The 24,702-nt window shown below is 51.0% G+C and overlaps 2 protein-coding genes across 2 annotated transcripts; both read left to right on the top strand.

Annotated features, from left to right (window-relative positions):
- Window positions 1-41: 41 nt before the first annotated feature.
- On the top strand, window positions 42-3,920 carry YOD1 (YOD1 deubiquitinase). The gene is made up of 2 exons (XM_082330105.1): window positions 42-264; window positions 778-3,920. The coding sequence occupies exons 1-2, from the start codon at window positions 57-59 to the stop codon at window positions 1,482-1,484; spliced, it is 915 nt and encodes a 304-aa protein (XP_082186231.1). The 5' UTR covers window positions 42-56; the 3' UTR covers window positions 1,485-3,920.
- Window positions 3,921-12,435: 8,515 nt separating this feature from the next.
- Window positions 12,436-15,786, top strand: LOC309599201 (specifically androgen-regulated gene protein; the record flags this gene model as incomplete). The annotated part of the gene is made up of 3 exons (XM_082330462.1): window positions 12,436-12,528; window positions 13,892-14,069; window positions 14,561-15,786. 3 exons carry the CDS (start codon window positions 12,436-12,438, stop codon window positions 15,784-15,786), a joined length of 1,497 nt encoding a protein of 498 aa, XP_082186588.1.
- Between the last annotated feature and the right edge of the window lie 8,916 nt (window positions 15,787-24,702).

Genomic DNA, 24,702 nt, shown 5'->3' with positions numbered 1-24,702 from the left:
CGGGCGGGGCGGAAGCGGAAGCGGCGGGCGGCGGCGGCGGCGCGGCCCCGCCGAGGATGCTGCGGCTGCGCTGCAAGGCCCGGAGCGGCACCCAGCCGCTGCCCGGCCTCACGGCCCACTCCCGCCTCCGCGACATGCAGGCCGCCCTGGCCGCCCTCACCGGCGTGCCCGCCCCGGCCCAGCGCCTCCTTCTGGGTTTCCCGCCGAGGAGCCTGGACCTCAGCGACGGCGAACGGCGGCTCGGCGACCTCGGCATCCACTCGGGTGAGGGCCGGGAAGGCGACCCGGGCCTGCGCGGTGCGGGGGGGGGGGGCGGGCACCGGCGCTTTATGGCCTCTGCTGCCCCGCCGGCTGCAATTACCTTAATTAAAAGAGGCTGCGGCCCAGCACGCCCCTCGTCAGCCGGCTGTCGGGCCGGTTCCTCCTCCCGGGGGCAGCTGTCAGCAGCCGGCTGGGCTGACTCCTGCTCGCCGGTAGCGCCGGTGGTGGCTTTGCCCGCGGAGGCAAAAGCGGGGGCTCGGCGGGGCTGGCAGGGGACGGGGACCCGGGACGCGCAGGTGAGTACGCCGGAGCCCGCCGCGTACGCTCGGTCGGCGAGTTGTGGAGCTCCCGGCTGCTTTGGCTGAGGCCGTTTTCCATCAGGATACCGAGCTGCTGGGGAAAAGAAGTGCGATCCTTAATAGTAACAATACAAGCACGTTCTTCTGTTTTAGGAGCATCAGCTTTAACTCCCACCTGCGTATTTCTCTCAATTCTTCCTCCTTTTCTGTTTGACAGGTGATACGCTAATAGTTGAAGAGGATACGTCCAAACCCAAGACCGACTCGCCTGTAGTTGCAAAAAGAACGATGTCTAACTCGGTCAGGGAAGCCGTGCCTGTGCTTGCGAGGAGGGTTGTTCCGGCAGATAACTCCTGCCTCTTCACCAGTGTGTACTATGTGGTGGAGGGAGGCGTTTACGACCCGGGTTGCGCTCCAGAGATGCGCAGCCTTATAGCCCAGATAGTAGCAAGTGATCCTGAATCTTACTGTGAGGCAGTTCTAGGGAAAACTAACAGGGAGTATTGTGACTGGATCAGAAGAGAAGAGACTTGGGGAGGAGCCATCGAAGTGTCCATTTTATCCAAATTTTACCAGTGCGAAATCTGCGTGGTGGACACGCAGACCGTCAGAATTGACCGTTTTGGGGAAGATGCCGGTTACACTAAGCGGGTCCTTTTAATTTATGATGGGATTCATTACGATCCACTTGAGCGTAAAATCCCCGACTCGGACATTCCTCCCCAGACCATTTTCTCCACAACTGATGATATTGTTCTTGCGCAAGCATTGGAGCTGGCAGACGAAGCCAGGCGGAAGAGGCAGTTTACCGATGTGAATCGCTTTACGCTGAGGTGCATGGTGTGCCAGAAGGGACTAACTGGACAACTGGAAGCCAGAGAACACGCCAAGGAGACCGGACACACCAACTTCGGAGAAGTGTGACGTCTGCATGAGGATGGTTACATCGACTACCTCACTGATCCAGAATAAAATTCTGGATTTCCCGATAAGCTGTATGTAATCGTAAAATTCCGTTCACAAAGCTTGAAAAGCATATTAACTTAATGATGGCCAAGACGCACAGGTTTGTTATGGTTAGTGACTTTTCCAAGGGATTTGAAATAGGTATCTTCTCGCATGCTAATTTATAGTACTTTGGCAGGTGGTATACACTGGCAGCTAAAACTTGATTCCTGAAATAATCTTCTCTTTGCATATGCGATCTGAGCGGACATACAAAATCAGGCTTGTTCAACATTAGTGTAAAATCTAGCCTCTAAGTTGCTGAATTAATCTCTCTGGATTATGTTTTCAGGGTAATTAAATTAATCTAAGGATTTGGGAAACACACGTATCAGCATTACTTATACTAAGAATTAGGCTGCACATACAAGCAGTCCTTGCAGGGGAAACTGCTCGTTTGGCGCACAGTTTTTAACGGAAAGAGTGTCTCCAAAGCTGCCCTATACTGTTACCATCAGAAGTAGACTGTATTGTTTGTGTGAAGTCATGGCTTTAGAGAAAGAAATGGCCTCTAAGCTTTAAGATAGCCTTCTTTAAATTAATGAGTAGATGGTTAAGTGTTGAATAAACTTATTAATCCTCTGTAGGTAGTTTTTAGTTGCTTGAAAAATAACTATCAACCCCCCGGTGTTTACACTGCATCAGAACATAGGCATGTTTCTTGAAATACTTTGGATTCTTCTTCATAATAGTATCTGAAATTCTGGCAAGAGGGAAATGCAGTAGTTAGGGAAGTGACTTAATTTGCATCTGTTAAATACATTTAAGCAGACTTGACTTGGGTATAGCCCATCTCATGGCCACAGTGTTACTAAGCTGTACCAGATTCCAAATACTGTAAATTAGCACTTTAAGGTGTAGTTCTCACTCTCTGCCGGTGAAAAGTTTTGCCCTTTTTGGAAGGACAGAGTGCTAACCCAGAAGGGAGGCTTGAAGTTTCTTCATCTGCATTCTGCCTTAATGTGTTTGATTTGTCACCGATGACTGTTCAGGAGCAAGACTTTAATTCTGATAATGAAGGGTGCAGTTTAATTGTCAGAACAAAATAAGCTGCGTAAACTGCCCTAGTTCTCGTACTGTTCAGAATCAGGGAAGTTGAAATTGGTCTAATATATCTTACCTCACAGCGGGGTTGTGAGGCTTTAACAGTAAGTGCTTTTGAGGTCTTTTAAAAGGTGCTGTAAAGGTGCATATTACTGAAAGGGATTTTTTTTTTTTCTTTGAAATGCCTGCAACACATACTTGTTTTACTGAATTTTAAAATGTTCTTAGCCTGCTACTCTTCTGTTACTCTGTTTTGAGTTACCTTCCTTGCACTTTTGCAAATGGGGAGCAAGAACGTGCATCTTCGGACTGAGGCAGAAATAAACCCGCTTCCCCAGTGGAACCTAAGATACAGTTTTAAAGGCCTCCGTTCGTTAAGGCATCTGGCTAAACTCCTGATGCAGCAAAAACTTCTTTTCTGTAAAAAGCACGTTTCACTGTAAGTTCTCAGCAGAGGCTCCCACTTGGACCTTGAAATACAGGAGGGTCTTATTGAAGAAGGAACATAATTACATAAGTGCTTTGCTGAATTGAGGCATGAATAATTAAGTATAAAGAATAGAATCACCACGAGCACTATGGACCAGGTTTCTTTTTAGTTCAGTATTAAAATACCCGTTAGCACTGTTGGGAGTTTCCTGTAGAAAGCCACTTAGCTTCCAGTGTTAAACCCCACTTTGCTTTTAGCCTATCATTAGGAAAAAAAAAAAAAATAACAAACCCCAACATTAAAACCAGCCCCCTGGAAGCTTATAAACCTAAAGAAATACCTGACAGTTCAAAGGAACATGAAGATTACACTGTGTTATAACTACTTGAGATGAAATACTGTCTAGGAATGAGACCAAGAGACTGTCGATCCTAAGTGTATTCTCAGCTTTCACACTGAAGCGGTGAGACGCCTTGGACAAGAAGCCGATCCTCACCGTTTGCCATCTGTAAAATGGACATAATACCTACCTCAGAGAGGTGTACGAGGCGACTATCTTTGGGTGTCTTTGAAGCAGAAGTGGAAGATACATATTTATTGTCTGCCATGTTTGCAAATGCATTGACTTTGGGGAGCAACACTTAGATTTTAGCTTTGTATCCCGGAAGGATTTCTGAAAGTGTGTAGAAATATTTTTTTTTTGGTATTTCTCAGTTGCAGTATTTTGAAAATTGGCTTTATTTAATCCAGAGTGTTTAGCTTTGCTATATCATGTTTGCATTGGAAATCTGCTAACAGAGAATCCGTTCCATTTGAGGGAAACGTGTCAAAATCACTGCTTGGATGTTTTCTTTCGTTGCCTAGAAAATAAAATCTCTTTGCTTAAAAAATGTCAACTGAACTGCTGTAATTCATCTTTGTAAAAGCTGATACCGTTACACACTGACAAACTCATTCAAAGAGCAAATAACCCGTGGTGTTGCCTGTGAGCTGGAAAACCTGTGATTCTCCTCAACTCTCCCACACAGAAAGTGTCTACATTATTGAAAATGTAAGATATGGATACATTTAAAGTACAACTCCCTTTTTTCTAAATGTTGTAAACGTTAGGGTTTTTTTGAATATCTTTTTACCAGCATTTGCCTGCCCTTAATGATACAATTACGGAAGTATCACAAAAATGGCATGCTGGTACTAGTGGGATGAACTGCTGAACATCACTAGTACATTTGCACTCACCTGTCGTTAATTATCCAGCAAGATGGTAGCTGCAAGTATTTCAGAGTAGAGGTGGTGCGGGACGGAGGCTCAGGTACTGGCAGGGAATAACGTCGCCTCTCCAGACCAATGCAGAAAGCTTGTACGGTACGGGTTACGCCTTACCACTTCTTCCCATTCCCATTTAATATGAGCACTCGTTTCCCTGCTGAATACTTCAGCACAGAGGTCGGTAACTAAATGGGCCCCAGAAACTGAAATTTTTGCCTTGGAGGTGTGCTTACTAAAAGCTGGGCTACTGGTATTGTTTTATCCATCTCTGCAGTTCTGGGTCTTGAATGAAATAAGGAATTCCGGTTTCCTGGTGCCAGTCTGGCCGTTTCCCCAGCACTAAATCCCTTCTTTAATTAAAGAAAAGCCTAACACACTCCAATCGCGGCCTTTCACAAAGACGTTCTATGGTATGCAGAAATACGCATCCCGTGGTTATAACAGCACTTCAGAAGCTCGTCACACGCCGAACAGCCGTTGAGCAGGGATTTTCACCGACGCGGGCAGCGCGTGCTCCCATCGCAGGAAAACGAGCGGCGTTAGCAAAGGCTTCTGAAAGCCTTGGGCACCAGTGTAATTCGGTGGCATAGCGTTCGCTTTGCGTCTCATCAGTACAGGGCAGTTGCCGTAACGTATTTCCTTAAATGTGTGCCCTGAATTGCGAAGATTTTTGATGCACCAGTAAACGTGACCGGTGCACGCATACTGGTCTGGCCTAGTCCGTGCCTCGCTTCTTGAATTTCAGGTTTGTGCTCTATTTGCTGCTGTTCACCAGCGCGTTTTCGAGGTCTTCACATCTATGCAATGCAGTCTTTGAGCAGTTTGCATCAGCTTTCCCTCTCTCTCATTCCCTTTTTTTCCTGGACTCCAAGAGACAGTCACGGCGAGAGGGACGCGGCCTCCCAACCTGTTCGGGATGAAGCTGCTTCACTTTCAACTCGTTCAACAATAACTTTTGTTTTTAATAGTAAAATATTTCCTCTGTGTAATTAGAGTCAGGTCTCAAGAGGAACAACTCTAAAGAGATTTACATACCTGCGGAATCTTTTCTGCATTTAAAGATATAAATCATGAAGTACCCAGACTTTAAGGAGAGGTGGGTTCAGTAGCACGCGTATCTGCTTCATGGATGCAGTTGCCTGAAAGACCGGTCTCGGTAGTGAGCCGGTAATATTCTGCAGTTTCTGAAGGAAAAACTTAATTCCTTGGTTCTGGATAAAGGTACGTAAAGAGAACGATTGCTGGGGAGAGGACTGAGAAAAGGAACATCTTGTTTCACGGTACAGAATCAGCCTCTGAAATCTGCACCTTGTCGTGTGCGCGGTCACAGCAGAGGCCGCTTGGGACAGTTTGGGAGCGGTGGCTCCTCTGCCCAGCCCGCTTTTTCCAGAGACCTGTTCAAGAATCTAACAGTGCTGCAATCGCGATCCGCCCTGGGGCGACGGAGCCCCGCACAGGAACACAGCATTCATTTTTTCATACACATTTTTGACCTAAGCAGCATTATCTATTTGCCCTTCTCGACTTTTGAGGAAGCAGGAGGAGGGGACAGGCACGAATGAAGAAAACGCAGAATTTCTCTGCCTTAAACACCGATATCCACGTATCGATGGAGTTTTTGAGAAATCAGACTGACACACAACTGCTGAAGCATCTGCGTCGGGCAGATTTCACTGTGGCGCTGGCTCCTGCCCTGCACGAACCCAGCCGTGGGTAAGCCCTGCAAACCTCTCCCGGGCAGGGAAACTCTTTAATAAGAAGAACAAAAAAAATTCAGCTTGCTATTTTGAAAATTACAGCTCTTTATTGTACAAATCAAATGTCTGCCTGCGTTTTAAATGAAGCTATGCATCCAGCTGCAAACTGCCATCAGGTTTTGCTCTGCTCTGGACTGGGCGGAATAAAATGACTTCAGATTGGTTGAAATCAATATTGTTTTTCTACTCCTCTGAGTCTGAGCACCTGAATGCTTTCTGTAACAAAAGAATGCAATAGGGGAGTTAACAAAATTAGGTTGTCCAAGATTGCAGTGTCCTTGTCTATTATTTGTAATTAAAGCCTTGGGGGAAATGTTGGGGAATTGTATTATACCTTGAGAGCTGACTCCTCATTCCTGATGTAAAGTTGATGCTAACCAAGCTATGGAAACAGATCACCTCAGTTCTCTACCTCCTTTCTGTAAACCAGGGATAATAAATAGGGTTCCTTGCTTAGTTCCCAGCCATATTAACATTTAATTATTTCTCTAAACTGCTGTGTAATACTAGGTATTAACTACCTGGTATTTTTCATAATTGATTTGTCAGCATACATACCGTACAGACAATTTGGTCTAAGGAAAGTGTCCAACAGGCCTACAGAGGCAAATAAACGTCGTTACGTTAACCGGTATCTTATCGGTGACGCCGTATGGCTGCGTCTCCTTCAGGGCCCGGACGAAAGCGGTTGTGTTCTTTTGTTTATGAACAGGGTGAGGCACTACAGGGCTGTTAACATGCCAAAGTCCTTTCACGGCTTTGTGTAGTTTTCTCTGCATCATTTGACTACTTGCATATACTTCGTGCCATATATATGAAATCACGCTTTATTTTGGGTTGTAGCTATTTATATTCGTTGGAGGAAGAGGAATGTGGAAAAAGAACAGGTTCTTTCTGGGCATCTGATTCACAGAAGCTTAAGACTTCCCTTAATGGATCATGACATTTTCCTGACCTACACAGAGCCCTGCAGGCACCAACCTCTACCTACTGCACAGATTGCAGGCCCTGTGCTGTCGGCACGGGGCTCTCGGGACCCAGTTCCCTGTCCTGGGCTGGCTGCTCATTCCCACTGGGTTTGTGTGTACAATAAGGAAATCGCGCCGGGTTTGATTTGCTCCCTCCTTTAAAGCAGGCTCAGAACTAAGTGCAACTTGACAAAACTAGCATGAATCTGACTCTATTTAAATTGCAGCACCATCCAGCACGCCGCCAGGTAACTCTTCCCGAAGCGCTTGCACCAGTCCTGCGCTCAGCTCTGCAGTCCCCGGCTGTTGCAATGCTCGGGCAGCGGCTGGGGCCGGTGCTGCTGCTCGCAACGTGCCGCGTTCGCATCTCCTACCTCTGCTGCAGGCCAGCCTGGGCGAGCGGGGCTGGCTGGGGCTCCCGGGAGCCTCTGGCTTGTTGGTTTGCTCGCCAAGGCACATGTTGCCTTTCGTAACACCGCACAGCTGGGGCTCAGCGACGCTGGTAGGAACCTCTGCTTCCTGGCTCCTCTGCTTTCTCTCCATCCTACCATGGCTTTAAATAACTGATGTTTCCACTTCCCTGTTCTGTGCAGCTGGGAACAGACATTGCAACACAATCTTTTTCTAAAAAAAAAAAAAAAATAAAACCATTGAAGCATGAAAACTTGAATGAATCTGGTGGCTGTATCAGTTCTGGAAGCTTGCTGCAGGGTTTCTCCTTGGATATTTCGAGTTATTCGGTGAGGAGCACCTTGCAGAGCAGATACAAGTCTATGCTGTGCGTGTGTGGGAGGGGGAGCAATGGCCCAAGCATTGTTTATCAGAGAGAAAAGCTGTAATTTTAATAGGAGACCCCAGAGTCAGGGTAATAACGAGCCACTGCAGCTCTTCCAGCTGTTTCTGCAGCACCAGCTGGGCAGATCGGGTGCTGGGGGTCGGTGTCACCCAGTGCTGCACAGGGTGCTGCAGGTGGAATAACTGGGGGGTTCTTTACCTTCCCCTGGAGAGAGGCGGCGGAGGTGGTAAACCCTCGTCCTCGGAGGAGGGGATGCTGCCGAAGGAAATGCCCCGGCAGCAGTTTCGGTGTGAGTGAGGAGGGCGGCTGCGGTGAAGAGGGGTGTGATGGGCGTCTCGGGGGCTTTAGCTTCACCCAGGCTCTAGGACTCAACCTCAAGCTGCCTAGGGAGGAGGAAAGAGTTTCCAGCATTAGAGAGCCGGGGAGTGAACCTGCAGAGGGGCTCCATGCCTGCAGGGAGCGATGCCAGGAGGGGTGAAGGGGGAGCTGCGGCTGGGCAGAACAAGCCCCAGAGCTGCGCACAGCCTGGGCACCCCCTCCTCTAGCACGCAAATAAAGCTTAGTGGTGAAGCTTCCCATCTAAAATGGTTTTTTACCCGTCCTTACAAGAATCTCCTTACAGCGTACAGCAGCAGGTGGCAAACTCTCAGTCTCTGGGAAAGCTTTGGTGATATGCAAGTATATACCTGTTCTAGGAACAATCTGTGTTTTTAGAGCCGAGAAGGAACCGCGTCCTACCCTGAGCTGAAGGACTTCATGCACAAAACCACCTAAGAGAATAAACCTGTTGTGGGGCAATGTGTTCAGCAGCACACGGCACAAACACCCAGCAAAGGACTTAATTACTGTGTACAAAGGCGCTTTGGTCAGGGCTGTGCGTTCGGCTCCTCTGCATGTCAGCGAGCAGCTATGCGGCAGAACAGGCTGTCGGATTAAGGAGTCTCCGGCAAAACCCGTGCTGAGGACATCAGAGGACACCAGCCAAGCCGGGAAGTGAGTGAGCTGGGTGGTACCGAGCGGAGCTGCCCGCAGCCTCCCGGGCACCGGGTGCTGGTGCTGCTGCCTGCCTCTGCAGCTGCACCTCTGCCTGCGCCTCTGCCTGCGCTGCCTGCACCGCGCTGGCTCGGAGCAAAGCTGCTCAGGCAGGGCTGCGAGAGAGCACAGCACGCGGGGACCCGGCTGCTTCAGGTCAGAACAGGGAGCTGGTTTAGGGGCTCGGCCGTGCTGTGACCCCAGCCCGGAGCGGTAACGAACCTGCCTTGCATGGGTGCGAGATGAGTTTCTCTCGCCCCGGTGCAGGAGGCTGCAGGTGAGGGGCCGGGGGCTCGCCCGCGAGCGCGTACCTGCCGAGCACCCACCTGCCAAGCACCCGCGCAGCCTTATCTCTGCTGGGGAAGCAAGTTAATGTGTAACCCGGCTCTGTTTGGTTAGCCCAGAAAAGTAAAGAAGTCCTAGGATAGGCACGGCCGGGACAAGGATTTCAGCAGCGTGGAACGACGGACGTCCTGGTAAAAAAAGAAAAAAAAAAAAAAAATCTCTATTCCTTCTTGTCCTTTGCTTTCTGTCCTTTTCCTGCTGAATGGGCTGCGGGCAAGGGGCTGAGCGCCTCTGCCCGGGTGGGACGCGGGGCTCCGGGCACCCGCGGGGTTACGGACGTGCTTTGCTTTGGAAGGGGAAAGGTGTGGAGGTGTCACGGGAGGTGGCACCAGCAAAGATGGACGAGGTGGTTTGAAGGTGGTGGTGGGAGGAAAGCTGGGGTGCTCCAGCTGCTGCCGGCGGAGAGGCTGGGAAAGCTGTGCTCTGGACAGCAATCGGCTCAGGCAACTGCTACGTGCGCTTGACTTGTTTAAATAGGAGGAACTATAGATCTGCTGCCATCGTCTCCTTTCACCTTGAGGTGGGATCCGTCCCGCTGTGCCGCTGCAGAGTGGGAGCAGCTGGGATGGTACCTGCAAACGGGGTTTTGCTTGGGTTTGTGTTTTGAGCTGGCCAGGACAAAGCGCTTTGCCAGCAGCTGTAAGGCAGAGGGGGTCTGGCTGCCCTACCCTAGACAGCAAAAATACCAAGGTTCTTTAACATTGCTGGAGAGCTGCGATAGAGTGCTTGTAGTAGTACTGGGCTTAAAAGAAAGTAGCCTCTTCATATACAGCAATTAGCATTAATTGCTACCCAGCACCTCTTTGATGTTTGAGGGCTTGGTGAGCTTTGTAAGGGACAGTTATGGCAGCTGTCACAAAAGCTGTGTGAACTGGCCTTTTATTTTAGATAAAAAATAGCTTCTTCTAAAAGCATTTTTAGTGGGGGAAGATATATACACTGTTGAAAAACAGCTTTTCAAGTATCATGTCTTTTCATTTAAATGCTCAGTCATATTTTTAGTTTGTGGCTGAACCGCCGTGTTATTCAGCAAAAGGAAGGAACTGTAAAATCCTTCTGAATTGTAAAAACTGGGATTTTTCAACACTGATTTTTTCCCCTTTCCCGGGTCAGATGAACGCGGTAGAGCCATAATCGCATCAGAGAACTAGTGAGCAGGAAAGTGAACTTCTTGTTTTTGCGTAGATCCTCTCCAGCGTCCGAGGAGCTCCGGGCTGAACTTTGCCTCTTCGTGAGCTGGGGCTCAACGGGTGCCAAAGCCTTGGCAGCTGCTTTATGTTTCTGCAACCGCTGTTTGACCAAAAGCAAATTATTTCTTCCAATGGGCTGACGATGGTGGGCATCCTCACGGAGAAATTAGCTCTGTCGAGACCCCTAATTAGAGCTGGGCCGCGCTGCTGCTCGCCCGCCCGTGGGGCTGCCTTGCAACAGCAGACGCTGGCTCCGACCGGCTGCTCAAGCTGCAGGCGTCAAGTTCGAGCAAGACTTTCGCTTCCCTGGGAGTGTTTTGCTCTCTCGACTGTGCGGCAGGGCGGGAGGCAGTGAGGAGCATTGCAGCAATCCTGACCGAGCAGGCGGTAGCCTCTTGCTGCTTAGAAGTAGATTCCTATTTCATGTTGCAAACGTTCGGGTGCACAGGAAAACCGTGTGGCTTGTGGAAGCCTAAAAACCCCCAAACTCAGCTGGTGTCTCTGCTTCCTGACAGCTAAAAACTCTGGCTATAAAGTTACCCAAATTCAAAGAATCAAGGGTATTGCTCTTCCAAAACCACCACTTACTGAAATGTAATTTAAGCAGTAAATAAGGCAAAGCTGAGACTGAAATATTAAATTCCTCCTGCATGGAAGGATCGGATCTGTCAGGGCGTGGGTGTTGAAATCTGATTTTTGCAGCATATTCCAATTACAAAGGGATTCTTTCAGGGTCTCACACTCTGAACAAGCAGCCAGTTCTGCTCACTTATCGCTAGATCTAATTCCCTGATCCTGCTACAAGAAAAAAAAAAAAAAGCAGCAGTGTGCTTCTGCGTGCCACAGCCAGGTTACAGCACAAAGAGCTCCTCTGTCTTCCGATGAGCAAATCCTCTTGCGTGGGTCCGTGTGTGTTGGAGGGGGTGTTTGTTTTGCCGCTCTCATTAGCCTCCTCTCCGGAAGAATGGGCGGCGCGCACGAAGAAAACACGTAATTGGCGGTGTCAGTAAATTTTGGAAGCTTAATGCTTTACATCCATAAGTAATTATGCCTTTTGTAGGCTGCCCAGCCTCTCCCTGCCGGCGGCAGAGCTCTCTTGGCCACGCACCCTGCGAGCATAACTGGTCCCTCCGCCGCCTGGGAAGGTCTGGCTGTTGGGAACCCCGACGGCAGGTTGTTTGTCAGGCAGCTGCTACCGCGTTCAGGTCCCACCGGTGTCGGGGGTACGGGCTGCACCCAGAGCAGCAGTGGTGCATTGCTGTGAGCAGGGGGGGACACTGGGTGCTGTTTGCAACACCCCCGGGGTGGCTGGAGACCTGGTACACGGCTGCAGCCTGGGCACAGCTCCCAGCACTGCCCTGCTCCTCGCAAGTGATGCCAGGCATGTGCCCAAACACACCCAGGCGTGCCCCGAAGGTACCCGGGCACCTCCCCACGGCCACGCCACCTCCGTGGCCCCCGAGGAAGCTCTTTGCCAGGAGGAAGCTCACGGCAGGGCAAGGCTGTGACTAACCGGCAGCGTTTCGGGTCAGCGCATTCAGAAGTTTGAGAGAACTTCAGCTGCGTAGCTGGCAGCGGTGGGTGCGGCAGAGGGAAGAGGTCCCACAAGGCAGAGCTGGGCTGGGGCTCGCATTGGGACGGGATCACTGCTGCTGAGCTCCGAGGCTGCGGTGGGCTTACAGCCTCCTGCTTCACTCAGGAACCACCTTATCCACACCTCCGAGATGATTAAATAACCACCAACGTGAGATGGCTGTGGTTAGGCGGTCCAGAGCTTACTCTATTTCCAGTTCTTTTGCGGAAATCTTCAGTTCCAAGGATGCTTTAAAAAAGCCCAGCTGCCCCTTCTCCTGGAGAGCGCCGCCTAAGAACGAACGTGTTTGCATCCACCCGGCAGCTTCACAGCCCGCCTGCCCTCGCTGCGGCTGAGCCAGCGCATTTGCATCACCCCGGCGGGGGCTCGCAGCTTAACGCCTCTCCTTTCTTCTGCTTCAGCCGGGATATTGCCCCCCGCGCCGGACGCCGCAGCAGCCTGTGATATGCCTAGGGAGGAGCTGGGGCTGGGGATGGCTGGCTGCAACTCCGGGAGCTGCGACAGCATGGTCAGCACGGCCTCCAACCACTCACAGCATGTAAGTACCCCTGTTGCACCCAGTCCAGGCACGGCAGGCTCAACTCGCCCCTCTTGGCAGCTGAGGAAGGATTTTGGCCAGATCTCTGCTCGAAACCACTCTCCATCAGTGCTTTGGAAGCACCAGGGGGCCCTGATACAGCACCGTGCTAAGGGCAGCACAAGGACCGAATTAACTCCTGCCCCAAAGCACTCCCAGACTTTCCATCCTGCCACGTGTGTGGCAGCGATCAGGAGCCTGAGCTCCTCCAAGGCCTCCTCGGGGAAACGATACTGAGAGCCCAGTGGCTCCTGTATTGCCTGAAGATGCAGAGGCAAATAGTGCAGGCACTTGGCAGGAGGAGCCTGGCGAGTTCCCCAGTGGAGGATTAGACCAGTTGGATAACTGGGTCAGACTGGCTCCAACAAGGGTGACTTCACCTGGAGAAGACAGCGAACCATACTCCTCCCAGCTGACAAGAGATTAGTTTCCTATTAAGGCAGAGATGAGTGTGGACCATGGGTGTAGATGTGTCATTTTTCACTATCTGTCCATTAAAGCTTGTTTGTCTCCAAACACTGATTCCAAGATTGATGGACTAATTACATCCTGTCTGACTTGGAGCATAATTGATATGTGTAAGTGCAGCGCTCAGTCCTGAACAGGTTTTCCATCTGATGTATTGCAAACCAGAACCAAACCCTCTGAAATTTATTAGGGATGGAAAAACTGGTTGCAATATTGCATGGTAAAAGATTTGGATAGGAGTCTCCCTGCAAAACAGCTCCACCTGGGACAATTTCTCCTCTGTGCTCGTTGATCTGATGCACACTCCATCCTTTCCCGAGTCAGTTTTTTCATGACATTTTCCATGTATCACCTTGTTAACTTGGCACTTCCACAGCAATCATATCTCATGATACTTGAACTACAACCAAATTTAAACAGGATCTTGCTGGGGTACGAATGGGAGAAGAAGGAGAGGGACCACCACCCACAGATAAGCCTTCAGTGGTTATGATATTTAGACAAGCTTCTAAGGTCCAGCATTGCTGATCAGTACAGACGTCTGTACCTATAGACCACCCATGTTACCCATCTGCTCATACAAAGTAAGCTAAAGAACTAAAAGGTGGAGGCCAAGTTTCCAAATTAAGAATAACCCATCTTCTGATGGTCATAGTAGGGTAATATAAAAATGGCCTTATGTATATATATTTTTTTTTAAAGGAAATTGTTTTGTTTTCTGTAAGTACCAATTTTTGAATAGTCATTGGCCAAGTCTCCTGGCCAGGAGCTGTCACAGGTCTCCTCTTAACTGCCAGGGCTGTGAACAGTAATACACCTGTGTCTCCTACCTGTACTGCTTTTTTTCTTTTTTCAGAGTGATAACAGTTATGACTACTTATCTGTGGAAGAGAAAGAGTGTTTGATGTTCTTAGAAGAAACTATTGGCTCACTGGATGCAGAAGCAGACAGCGGGGTCTCTACTGACGACACCGACTACGTGGAGCCCTCCAGGCTGCCCGGGACGTGGCCTAAGAGAGACTCCATTCCCCGGGGTAAGCTGGAAATCCGTGCTCCAGCCTTGCTTGCAAAGGGGCTTTCTCGCTGGGGTGCGTTCCCGTGGCAGGCAGGGAAGGAGCATTGCCCCAGTTTTATGCACGTGGTAAGCTAAAGCCAGCTTGTTTTCGTCACTCTGTGCTGAGAGGTGGCTGTAGGCAGCGAGATAGGTAGGGCACCAGCTGCATTTTCCCAGTTCTCGCATGCAGGAGCTGCTAGCAGCTGCCAGCAAGGTCAGCAGAACCGCAGGGCAGGGCAGAGCACCTTTGCTCAGATTAACAAGACTCCTCATTCACTGTGTGCTTTGTCAAATCCAAAGTGTCTGACTTTCTTAGCTGTGACAGCATATTAGCTGGGGTCAGGGTAAACTCTCTGGGTGCAAGTACTCTGCACTGGTTCAGCAGGCACGAAGAAGTGAGTCTTTTCAACAGGAAGGTGTCCCGTGTCCGTCTGCAGAACAGTGCATGACTTCACATCTCTCTTTGCTTAGATTTGGAAAATGGGGCTCCCCCTCCGAGTGCAGGTCAGCAGCATGCAGCTGAACAGAAGAGCAGTAAGAGCATCTCTGCCTTTTCAAGCTCGGCTCCTGCAGCGGTTCCAAGCCCAGGCTATTACAGTCTTCCAAGGAGCATCACTGTAGCAAATGCACAAAGATCAAACAGAGCTTCTGATGGCAAAGCGACTGTCTGCACAATGGAGGACCCAGTAAGTAAATCTTCACAGGAGATGGCCAAGGAGGACAGGCTTGACCAAGCCAATGCCAGAAGCCAGAATAAGCCCCTGGGGTCTTCGATTATCCAACCTCCAGATCCCTTCCAGGATGACCCGGTGAGCCATGAGTGGTCACGTAGCAATCGCTCAGATGCCAAGAGGGAAACAGCCAAGGAGACCAAAACTTGGACTTCATGGGGCCAGCCAGAGAAATCCACATTAGAAGAGGCCCCTCAGGACCCAGATGCCAAGCGTGGGCCTCCAACTGCCCCCAAACCACGAAAATTGCCACCAAATATTATCCTGAAAACCAGCAAAAACAGCCCAGTGCCACTCACCACAGAGCCCGGCCAGAAGGTAAAAGCACCACCTCCATCCTCAGCTGGCTCGCAGCCTGGCTCTGCCGGTGATGCCGCTGCCGAAAAGACAAATTCGGGGCACCTCGACCCCAAGGAGAGGGAGAAAGCCCGACGGGAGGCGTTGGAGAAGCTTGGACTGTCACAGGACAGGAGGGAGCCCAGCACCCATCCTCAACCTACCGTGCATCCCCAGCCAAGGGAGATGGCATTCCCCGTCGCTGGGGAGCCTGAGGCATGCTGCGGGGCAGCAGAGAGGTCGGTGCCAGGTATCCGGCAGATGAACTTCAAATCCAACACCCTGGAGCGCTCCGGCGTGGGGCTGAGCAGCTACATGAGCAGTGCCAAGGAGCAGAGCGTCAAGACCAGCAGCTCCCTGGGCAAGATGTCCTTCATCGAGCGGCTTGCCCCAAGCTTCCTCAGGAGCAGCCGCCCCCGGCCGGCATCCCTCGGGGCAGGGAAGGACTTTGCTGGTCTGAAGGAGCCTGGGCAGGTGGAGCAGGAGAAGAGCAGCAAGCGGCAATCCCACCCGCTGCAGAGCTTCCCCAGGCCGTCCCGCTCCTGCATCAGCGTGAAGATTTCCCCCAAGGGCGCAACCGATGAGAACCGGCGAGAGGCACTGAAGAAACTCGGTCTGCTGAAGGAATAACTGCGGGTGGCAGGGCTGCAAGACAAGGGGCTTTTCATCCTGGATCCAGGTGCCTTCACTCTCTGTCCTCAGGCAGCACAACCATAAGCATCTTCTGCTGTGATCTCCTGCTCCAGCATCTTGGGAGGGGTACCACGAGAAGTATTCAGAGCTTCACGCCAAATAAAGTAACGCCACATGTACATAATATGTTGTATATAGCAAGTGTATATGAGCTATTTATATAAAGCATCACTCAGCATGTGGATGGGGCATATTCTCCTACAAGGTCTTTAATGCATTTGTGGATTCATTACAGTGGGGAAGCCATGGAATTGGGGGTTTGGCTTATTTTAAAAGGGGTTGCCTGTGGATAAAGCCTCTCTGGGAAGAACTGCAAGACTCTGCTGCTCCTTTAGGATTTTTATGGTTTTTTGTTAACTTTATCCAAAGCCTGTGAGGCCTGAGCACTCACTTGCCCACGCAAGTGCCTCCCAAAAGCCACAACTGCCACATACGAAACTGCCAGGCTGATGGGAACCGGAGGGGGCTCAAGCAACGCTCCCTCCGTGGACAAGTGCTCCTCGTACAGCACCTGCAGGCGAGAGGCTGGATGGCTGCACAGACATCCCGCTGCCTCCTCCGCCAGACTGCTCTCACATCCAGCCCTGACAGCCTGGATATAGCACTTAAGACATACATGCATCCGTGTTTATCATGAAGTGACAGGTAAGAAGCGATAGACTGCGTTTCGGTGGGAAAAACAGAAATGCTGCCCAAAACGAGAGAGATGCAAATCTGAGACACCACCATTTCATTCCCTTTCAAATTCTCATCGCATCTTTCAGACCCAGCTGATGCTGTCAATGTTTATGCTGTGCACCTTTTACAACAGAGGTGGTTTATCTCTGTAATAAACTTGTATATTATCAGAAAGTGACTGTGTAATACAGATTTACTCTTGTGTTGAGTCAGAGCTCTGGTAAAGCTAAATAGTGAGTTTTAACCTTCAATATAACCTTGATTTGAGGAGTGAGTGACCCAGACAGCAGCCAGGCATTGCAAATGATGAGGTCTGAACCAGAGACTTGGGCCTCCTGCAACCCAGGAGCCGCACGAGATGGGATTTCATATAAGTGCTTCCAGTACAATAAGCAGAAGCAAAGTCTGCCACGGCACTGCCAAACTGGAACCGGTGACATGGGACCTGCCGCTGCTCCAGTCAATCCCTTCCAACCTGCACCATCTCCTGGGTCTGTGGGGACATCTCCCCCAGCAGCCACGTTAGTTGAAAAGCCACGCTAACAACTTAGCTTGAAAGGACCATTTTAATTTCTTCACCAGGAAAAAAAAAAATCTTTCATGCAATCCCGGCTTTCAGTGTCGGACATCTAGAGAGAGCCTCTGCTAATAAAGCAAGCGCCTTTGTTCCTAACAGGCAATTTAATTTGGAATCTAACATCGGCTTGCTTTCGAGAGAGGGGCTGACCCATGCAGGCAATTGCACTAAACAATTTACTGGTGTTAATTAACTGCTTGCAGCATTACCATACAGTTGCACTTAATTGTTTTCATCACTGACCTTGCAGTACAATCAGCTTTTAAAGACAGCGTTGTGAATACTAAACAGGCTCATACTGACAAAACCCAGAGCCAGGCTTCTAATTCCTCTCCAAACAGGCATCAGCAGAGCTTTGCTTTTGCATGGAAAGAAGGGGAGGGCATCCTTCTGCAAAAGCTGCATCATTTCTCAAACCCTCACGTAATAAAGGTGTGCACAAGTGGAGGGAATAGTACTGACCCACGTAAAGAATCCAAGGAACATGAGAAAATGATGTCTGATTAGCTACACTTCATGAAAGCAGGGAAATACTTCTTTGTAGTTAAGCAATTAAGTAAATTAATTTGGGGCTGGCCAGCAGTAATGCAAACCTGTAGATCAGGGAGGAAAACAGGAGAAGCCGCATGGGCTAAGGTCTGACCGAAAACTCAGCAGGTTGCTCAGCAAACACCTTGTTGCAGGTACGTTGGCTCCGAAAGGGAGAAGGAGCCTGGAAAGTCATTATTAACTCCCCCAGCCTGAGCCCAGCGCCTCATTTCAAGCCTGGAGCTGGGCCAGCAGCGGCCAGGCAGGACTGGCAAGCTGCTGCGTGGCTGCACGCCGTGGGCGATAACCGCAGCCCGGAGCCCCTTCCCCAGGCACGGGGATGGCTCTAACCCAGCGCCGCTGGGGAAGCCTGGGGCATCGCCAGTGGTTTAAGGGGTTTGCGGAGGTTAGGCAGGATTAAGGCAGCACTGAAAGCTGGGCAGGGTGCAGAGACTGCCCTCCACGCCGCGGTCTGGGTGAGAGCCTGTCCCAGCACGAGTGGGTCACAATAAACACGGCCAGAGCTGAGGTCCCGCCTGTGCAACCTGGTCCACATGGCCTTGGGAAGGTGCCTCTGGGCTAACGCGTGGCCAAAGAGCAAGGGGGCTGCTCCGCACTTACAAACTGGGCTCTCGCATCCACGCTGTCCTGCCCCGCTCCTCCCCAGCTGCCTGCTTGTGCCTGGGGCAGGGGCCACCCTGGCTGAAGCAGGAGGCAGAAAGAGCAGCTTGGCTTTAGGAAACCACTCCCAGATGCTGCAAAAAGCTCCGCGAAGCTGAGAGGTGGCCGTGCTCTCTGCGAGAGCAGGATCCGTCCATCGGCAGCAGGGCTTGCCTCTGGGTGGCACCAAGCACAGTCATGTGTCTGCTCTTTCGTAAGGTCCCAGCCCAGGAGTCACGCCGCCTGCGGGGGTAAACACCTTCGTTTCTAATGGCTGCAAACATATCTAGCCTGTAAAACGTCATATTTTGCCTGCAGGATTAAACAGCAACGCCTGCTTTTGGAACAGGGCTTACCCACGATGAGCGATTCAACCCAGAGGACCCAGCAGCAGCAGAAGTGCTTTGCCCCGTGGAAAAGCAGAGATCTGGAGTTCATTCCCAGAGGAATGACCCTGATCTCCTGTGGCTGTTGTTTTAATTTATTCTCTTTTGTTTCCATTTCATACAACCAGGCCATGGGCACAACTCCTGCTTATGAACATCACTCCGCCCCATCATAGCTTACTAAGCAATCTTTGGAAGTGAGATTTCTGCTAGGATGTCTAATCAAAACTTAGCTTTCATGCTTGACATATATGTGACACTGTAGTACTCCCTGGTTTTGAATAAATAAGCCAAGGAGTGGAAGAGAATTCTTTGTTTCCAAAACAATCTGTTTTTAAGAGAAGTTACGGTTCTGTTTCAGGCCAAAAATGCTTTGTGAGAAACCTTAATGCTCTTCTCCTCTCTCATCAGATAAACAAGGTGAGATTACCTTTGAGACTGCAGTGGTCATGTATCTGCATTATGCAAGTGATGTGTAGTAAAACAGAGCATTAAGTAGCATAACGCTGGAATCAGCAGCAGGTAAAAAGGAGTGGTCAGAGGAGAGGAGCATGTGGATGAAACGCACCATAAAACCACCCTCATTTTCATTATACAAGGAAGGATGAGGAATAAAAGGCAAATCAACTGCCTACATATTACTATTCCTGCTAAAACTACAAAGTCAACACAGGTTTGGAAGAGAGTAGAAAGCTCAGTCCTGAGAAACTTATCCATGGGTACCAGCTTTCTGTCTCTATGCTATTTTATATGGCGGTAGGGGCTGGGACGGGGAAGATGGAGCTCTGCTCTCACAGGAGGAGCTGGCAGCCCTGAAGGAAACGGCTTCTGTCTCAGAACAGAGAAATTTGTTCTAGGGAGGCAACGGGCCACAAAAGATGGAGCTACTAGATACCTTGCAAGAACTGGCTTCAGAGGGCTGGCCCCTTCACTCAGAGCTTAACCTTGCATCTTCCTCTCCTCTTCCATTTATACCGTGCTCTCCTTGCCTTTAAAATCAATCATTTGCACTTGAAAGTCTACAGCCTGAGGAGTGCAGCGCTGGGTGGGAACCTCTCCTGCTGCCTGTCTGCACATCAGGCCGGTTGAAGCCTGCCGGTTCACACGGGCAGCACCACATATTCCCCCTTTTTGTTTGCAGGAGGAGCCAGGACGCAGCATCAGTCAGAGCAGCCCTGCATTTACAGTCACCCAGATAATTGCTCCCCAATGCTGGCCCGCTCCCTCCATGCCAGGCAGCAAGGGCCACAGGGAGCAAAGCTCTCCTGCTCTGATGTAACCCATAATTCGCAGACTCAAAGGAAGAGCTTTACCTTTGCTCTAGCCCAGCCCGCATCTCTCATCAGCAGGGACTCCAGCAACGAGCCGCTCCTCAGCCAAGTGCCTGTGGGATCCCCACCATCACCTGATGCAAAAGCAGCCAAAACAGCCCCAGTTTGCAGACTGGCAGGAGCCTGAGCAGCCTGATGAGCCTCTCTTTTACAAGGGGAAAAGCTGGTGGGCAGTCAGATGAGCTACCGGCTGCCGCAGCTGTGCTCCTCCAGCCCGCCGGCACTGACACAGCTGGTGCGAGGAGCAGCAGCGATGCTGCTCTTCTCACAGAGAGGCAAGGGAAAGGCTGCTCCTGCCTATTAATGCCTATTAATGGCTATTAATAGCTATTAATGGCATTTGGGGGTGCCTGGGAGGTGGACAGGAGAAAAGCAAGAACAGAAACAAAATCCACCTCCAGGTTCAGCCAAACTCCAGCTGAGTTCCTAGGCTCTTATTTGAGTACCTCCAAAAGCAGACTTCATACTACTTAATTTGGGGCATAATTTGCTTGATTTGTGCCTGGAAGGCAAAATCACAACAGACCCCAGCCAGAAAAAAAGCCATGAAGAGAGATCATAATATTTCAGAAGTAACCTGAAGAGTTGGTAAATGTATCCTCAGCGCCTAATGCCGATTATACAGGCTGTGTTTACGTAGTGCAAGAATGTTAGAAAAGACCCAAAGAAAACACTCAGCTTTGCATTTTGCATGGAGTATTCATCCCCCTCTTAACTATCAGTCCCATACTGGCTCAGACATATCATTTCCATGTCTACATGAGCCTGTCAAGACCTACTATTCCAATTAAAAGTGTTCTTGCACACGTCTTTCATTACAAAGATCAAATTCAGGAGAAGTGGGTTGTTAAATTCTGGCAGTATCAAAGAACATCAGCTGTACTGGGCCACAGTCTCCAGGAGAAACTGGTTGTCTTAATAACAGCCTTTGACATCGTGCAGCAGCTTCGGTGTGGGCGTCAGCAGGGAGCCTTGGGGCTGGTGTCCCGCAGGAGGTTGGGGAGGTGGGTTGGTTCCTGCTGGCCCAACACGTCTCCAGCTGGAGAACATCAAACCTGGGCTGCTATGAGACCCAGGTTCCCACTGCAATTGCTCCAGCTCTGTGGAAGAGGACTGTAGATGTCCGAGGGTTTTTAACCACGTCCCAGCAGGGTTTTGGCAATAACCGGTAGCTGAGGCTCTGCCCTTTCCCTGCTCACGCGTGGATGGAGAGAAGGACCCCCTCCAACTCCAACTACTCCGATATGAAGGAGGGATAAATTACCCCTATTTCAAGAAATATTGCATCTTTCTCTGCTCCATAAAGTCACCAGGATGATCCCCATGCTTTGCCTGGTCTACCCAGGGCCCGTTTCTCTTCCATTCAGTGCTTTGTGCTGGTGTTTACAGTAATGCGTGGCAAATGGAGGAGGTGTGGGGAGTGCTCCCATGCTGGTGCAATGGCACTTCATATTCCTGTTGCCCCAACCAGCATAAATGAGCACACAAGGAGGAAGGCAGTGGGACTCAGACCCTGGGTCTGTGCGGGACCTCGGGGTGGGGGCTCATCCAGCTGCATGCTGTGTTTAATACAACAGGCTGCTGCTTCAGCTGAGCTTCTAGGCGATGCCATAATCCCTGTAGGCATGCTGAAAACCTGCAAGCCTCTTGGCGGTTATGATAAACTAAGGCTTTGTGGAGTCAGGCATGGTAGAAGTGCTGCTGGGTTTCAGCTCGTGTCACCCTGTCCCAGGTCCCCACGCCCCAAGGCCAGGCACAGGGCTGAGCCCAGGCTGCTCATCAGCCCCGAGCATCACAGGGGCATCTCCCCAGTTACACCAACTAACTAAGGCAAGCCCTGGTCGTTTCTAGTTATTAATGATGAAATACCAGCACGGCAGACTCTCAAGCATAGGAGCAACATTCCCTGAAAATTGGTGTCCTCCAAACTCCCCTCAGCCAAGGGTGAGCTGATGTACAGAGCCGTCCCATCACGTTAAAATGTGACCGTGCAGTAGGTGTCCTCAGGTGAATCTGAATTCTGCTAAGGTCAACAGCAGGAGTGGCCTGGGTGATGCCTGTCCATGCCCAGGACAACCTAGTGCAAGATTTGACACAATATACTCTGCATTTCTCTCCATTACATTCTTTTTTCCTGTTCTTTGTTTCTAATGGAATTTTAAAAGAAAAAAGGCAGCCGTACCCCCAAACCTTGTCACTGCCACTCCCAGGCGTGCAGTGCTCGGCACTGGAGACCTAACGTAGGTCTCTGTACCTACCTTCTGCAGGTACAGAAAAGCCAAACAGCAAAGACGAGCTCCACCGAACACGTTCCAGCCTTTTACTGCTGACTCCTGCTGTGTTCAAATAACCAGGGTTTTCCTGGTTTGGGTTTGTTTTGCTTTACTTGCCAGGGATGCAACTTTACCTGATATCTTAAAACCTAACTAGATCCAATGTTCCTCATTCCTGCTCTTAAAACCTATGTTCTGGCTCTGCCACAGCAACGACCGGCTTGCCCTTGGTGAGCTGCTGGATCACCCTCGGCAGGGCAGGGGTATGAGTACGCTCCTGCTTCCCAGAGACCTCAGCTGTTCTTTGCTTCCAAATGTCCTTTAACTTTGAAGTCTGGCGAGAGTGACCCAGAAAGGGTCGCTGTTGTTCCTTGCACAGAGGTTTATGCGCAGTGATAACATATCTGGCTTGCTCCAAGAACACTGGGCTAGCTAGAGTTTAATCATTAACTCCTGCGGGCACTGCAGAGCAAGCAGGGGTTGTTACGATTTATTAGTAACAACTCTGCAGACAGGCTGTGCTGAGATGCCGACAGCAGCCTCGACAACTGTGCATTGCTAAAGCACGTGGCGCCAGAGCCCCGGCGCGATGCCCGGTGCTGCACGGTGCCCGCCGCGTGGCTCGCTTGGGCCGATCGCAGGGAAGAGATTCACCGGCCAGCATGTGCTCGTTAGAGGAAAGAAGAGAAATTTCCTTAACAAACATAGCCCAGAAGAACAAATTGTGTGATTTGTCTGAAAGTTAGCTCTCCTTTAGCAGTGGGAGAAGGTGCAAGGCAGCGGTGCTCCCCCAGGAGCCGTCCTTTCCATGTGCTGCCATCACTGTTTCCCTGCCGGAGCCATCCTCCTCGCTGCCAGCTGCTTAATGCTCCCAGCTGCTTAATGCTCCCAGCTGTTTGTAAACGATGCTGAGAAAATGGCCCTTGTTGCTTCCAGTGCTGCTGCCCCTGCTGAATTTATTTGCTTTTTTTGTTTAAAAGAGGTGGGGTCCCTAGATGTCCCTGCCCCAAAAGCTGGGGACCTCGTGCAGAGACCAAGAGGAGCGTTCCCGCCCCGGATGGGCGAGGAAGCAGTGCACGGCGGTGCCGCGGTTAAGGTTGCTTGTTACTACCCCGTCAAATCAGCTCTGTCGAAGGCGATCTGCCTCCACCCAAAATATCTTGCCACCTCATTACTCTTCGGAGCAACTTGGGATGTAGTACCCGGCCCGACTGGCTCCTCTCAGGAGAGCTCGTTTGACAGCAATCCCGCTGCGCCTGTCGCTGCCTTTGATCTCTCCCTGCTGAGGCAGGAGGTCCCCTCCTAAAACACGTCACTGCCTGGCGTGGGTTGCCTGTTTCTTCCAATTCTCCAGTGATTCTGCTCCTTTCTGTCTGCCCATGGGCTATGGCATTTGCTGGGGGATGTAGCAATCCCAAGCTGCATTCATCACCTTTCGTAAGGAGCCCAGGGGATGCCAGGCCCCAGTGGCTCGCTGCCCTGGAGCAGCAGGTTTTGTGCACCCGTGCGATGGCCAAAGGACAGGAGCACAAAACCTGCTGCCCCCGGGCAACGAGCCACCGGGGTCTGGCATCCCCCCCCCAGCAAGCTGGCAGTGTGCAACACACCAGCACGAATGGCACGGAGATGGGAAAGGGACAGTCAGCCCCAGCAGTGACACTCCATGCTCCTTGTGCCTGTGCTTAACCAGTCGGTACTGGGATGCTGCTGCTCTGCCTTCAACCCCTCCTGCCCAGCTGGGCTTCCCTGGTGTCCTTCCCTTCCAGATGCGCTCATTATTTTCCCCTTTTCTGCCAGCTGCTGGCTGAGCGATGGCTTGTGCCCCTTTCAATAACGTGAAGGAAATGCGGAGCCAGAGCCAGGTCCCACCCCATACCCACAGAGGTCTGGAATCGGCATCCAAATGAAAAACAGCAAAATAACTTGCTAGAAGAGCCATTTTCCAGCTGTGGCCTGGGGACTGCTGGGTGTCCCCCTGCTACTGGATCCACAAGAAAACCAGCAGAAGGTAGCCCAGCCTGCTACCTGCGTGCTCGGGGCTACAGGGCAGAAGGTCCAGTCTGCTCCAGGGACAAAATCTGCAGCTCTGAAGAGGAGAGCAGCCTCTTTACTCGGGTTTAAAAGAGTAGATGCGAACAGCAGAGATCGTGGATGAAGCTGGGAAACAAGCCTGCTGAGCCGAGGCAGCCTGGATCTGCCGAGCCCTGGGGATGGGCAGAGGACTCTTGGCTGTTCCCCTCCCCTGGCCCTCCCTGTGCAGGACCCTCGCCCTTCCTCTGGGACCCTCCTCTCCCTAGGTCCTTCATGCCACCAGCAGATCCATGTCAGCACCCCGGGATGAGCAGCAGGGGACCGGCTGCGACACCGACGTGGGGTGGCAGTGCGCGCCCGGAGCCTCCGCTGCTCCTCACCCCGGGCTC

The sequence above is a fragment of the Platalea leucorodia genome, assembly GCF_965183815.1.
Source record: "Platalea leucorodia genome assembly, chromosome: 19".
In the NCBI taxonomy this organism is placed as follows: Eukaryota; Metazoa; Chordata; class Aves; order Pelecaniformes; family Threskiornithidae; genus Platalea; species Platalea leucorodia.
The sequence above is the reverse complement of the archived record's forward strand: the minus strand, read 5'-3'. Positions and strand labels throughout refer to the sequence as shown.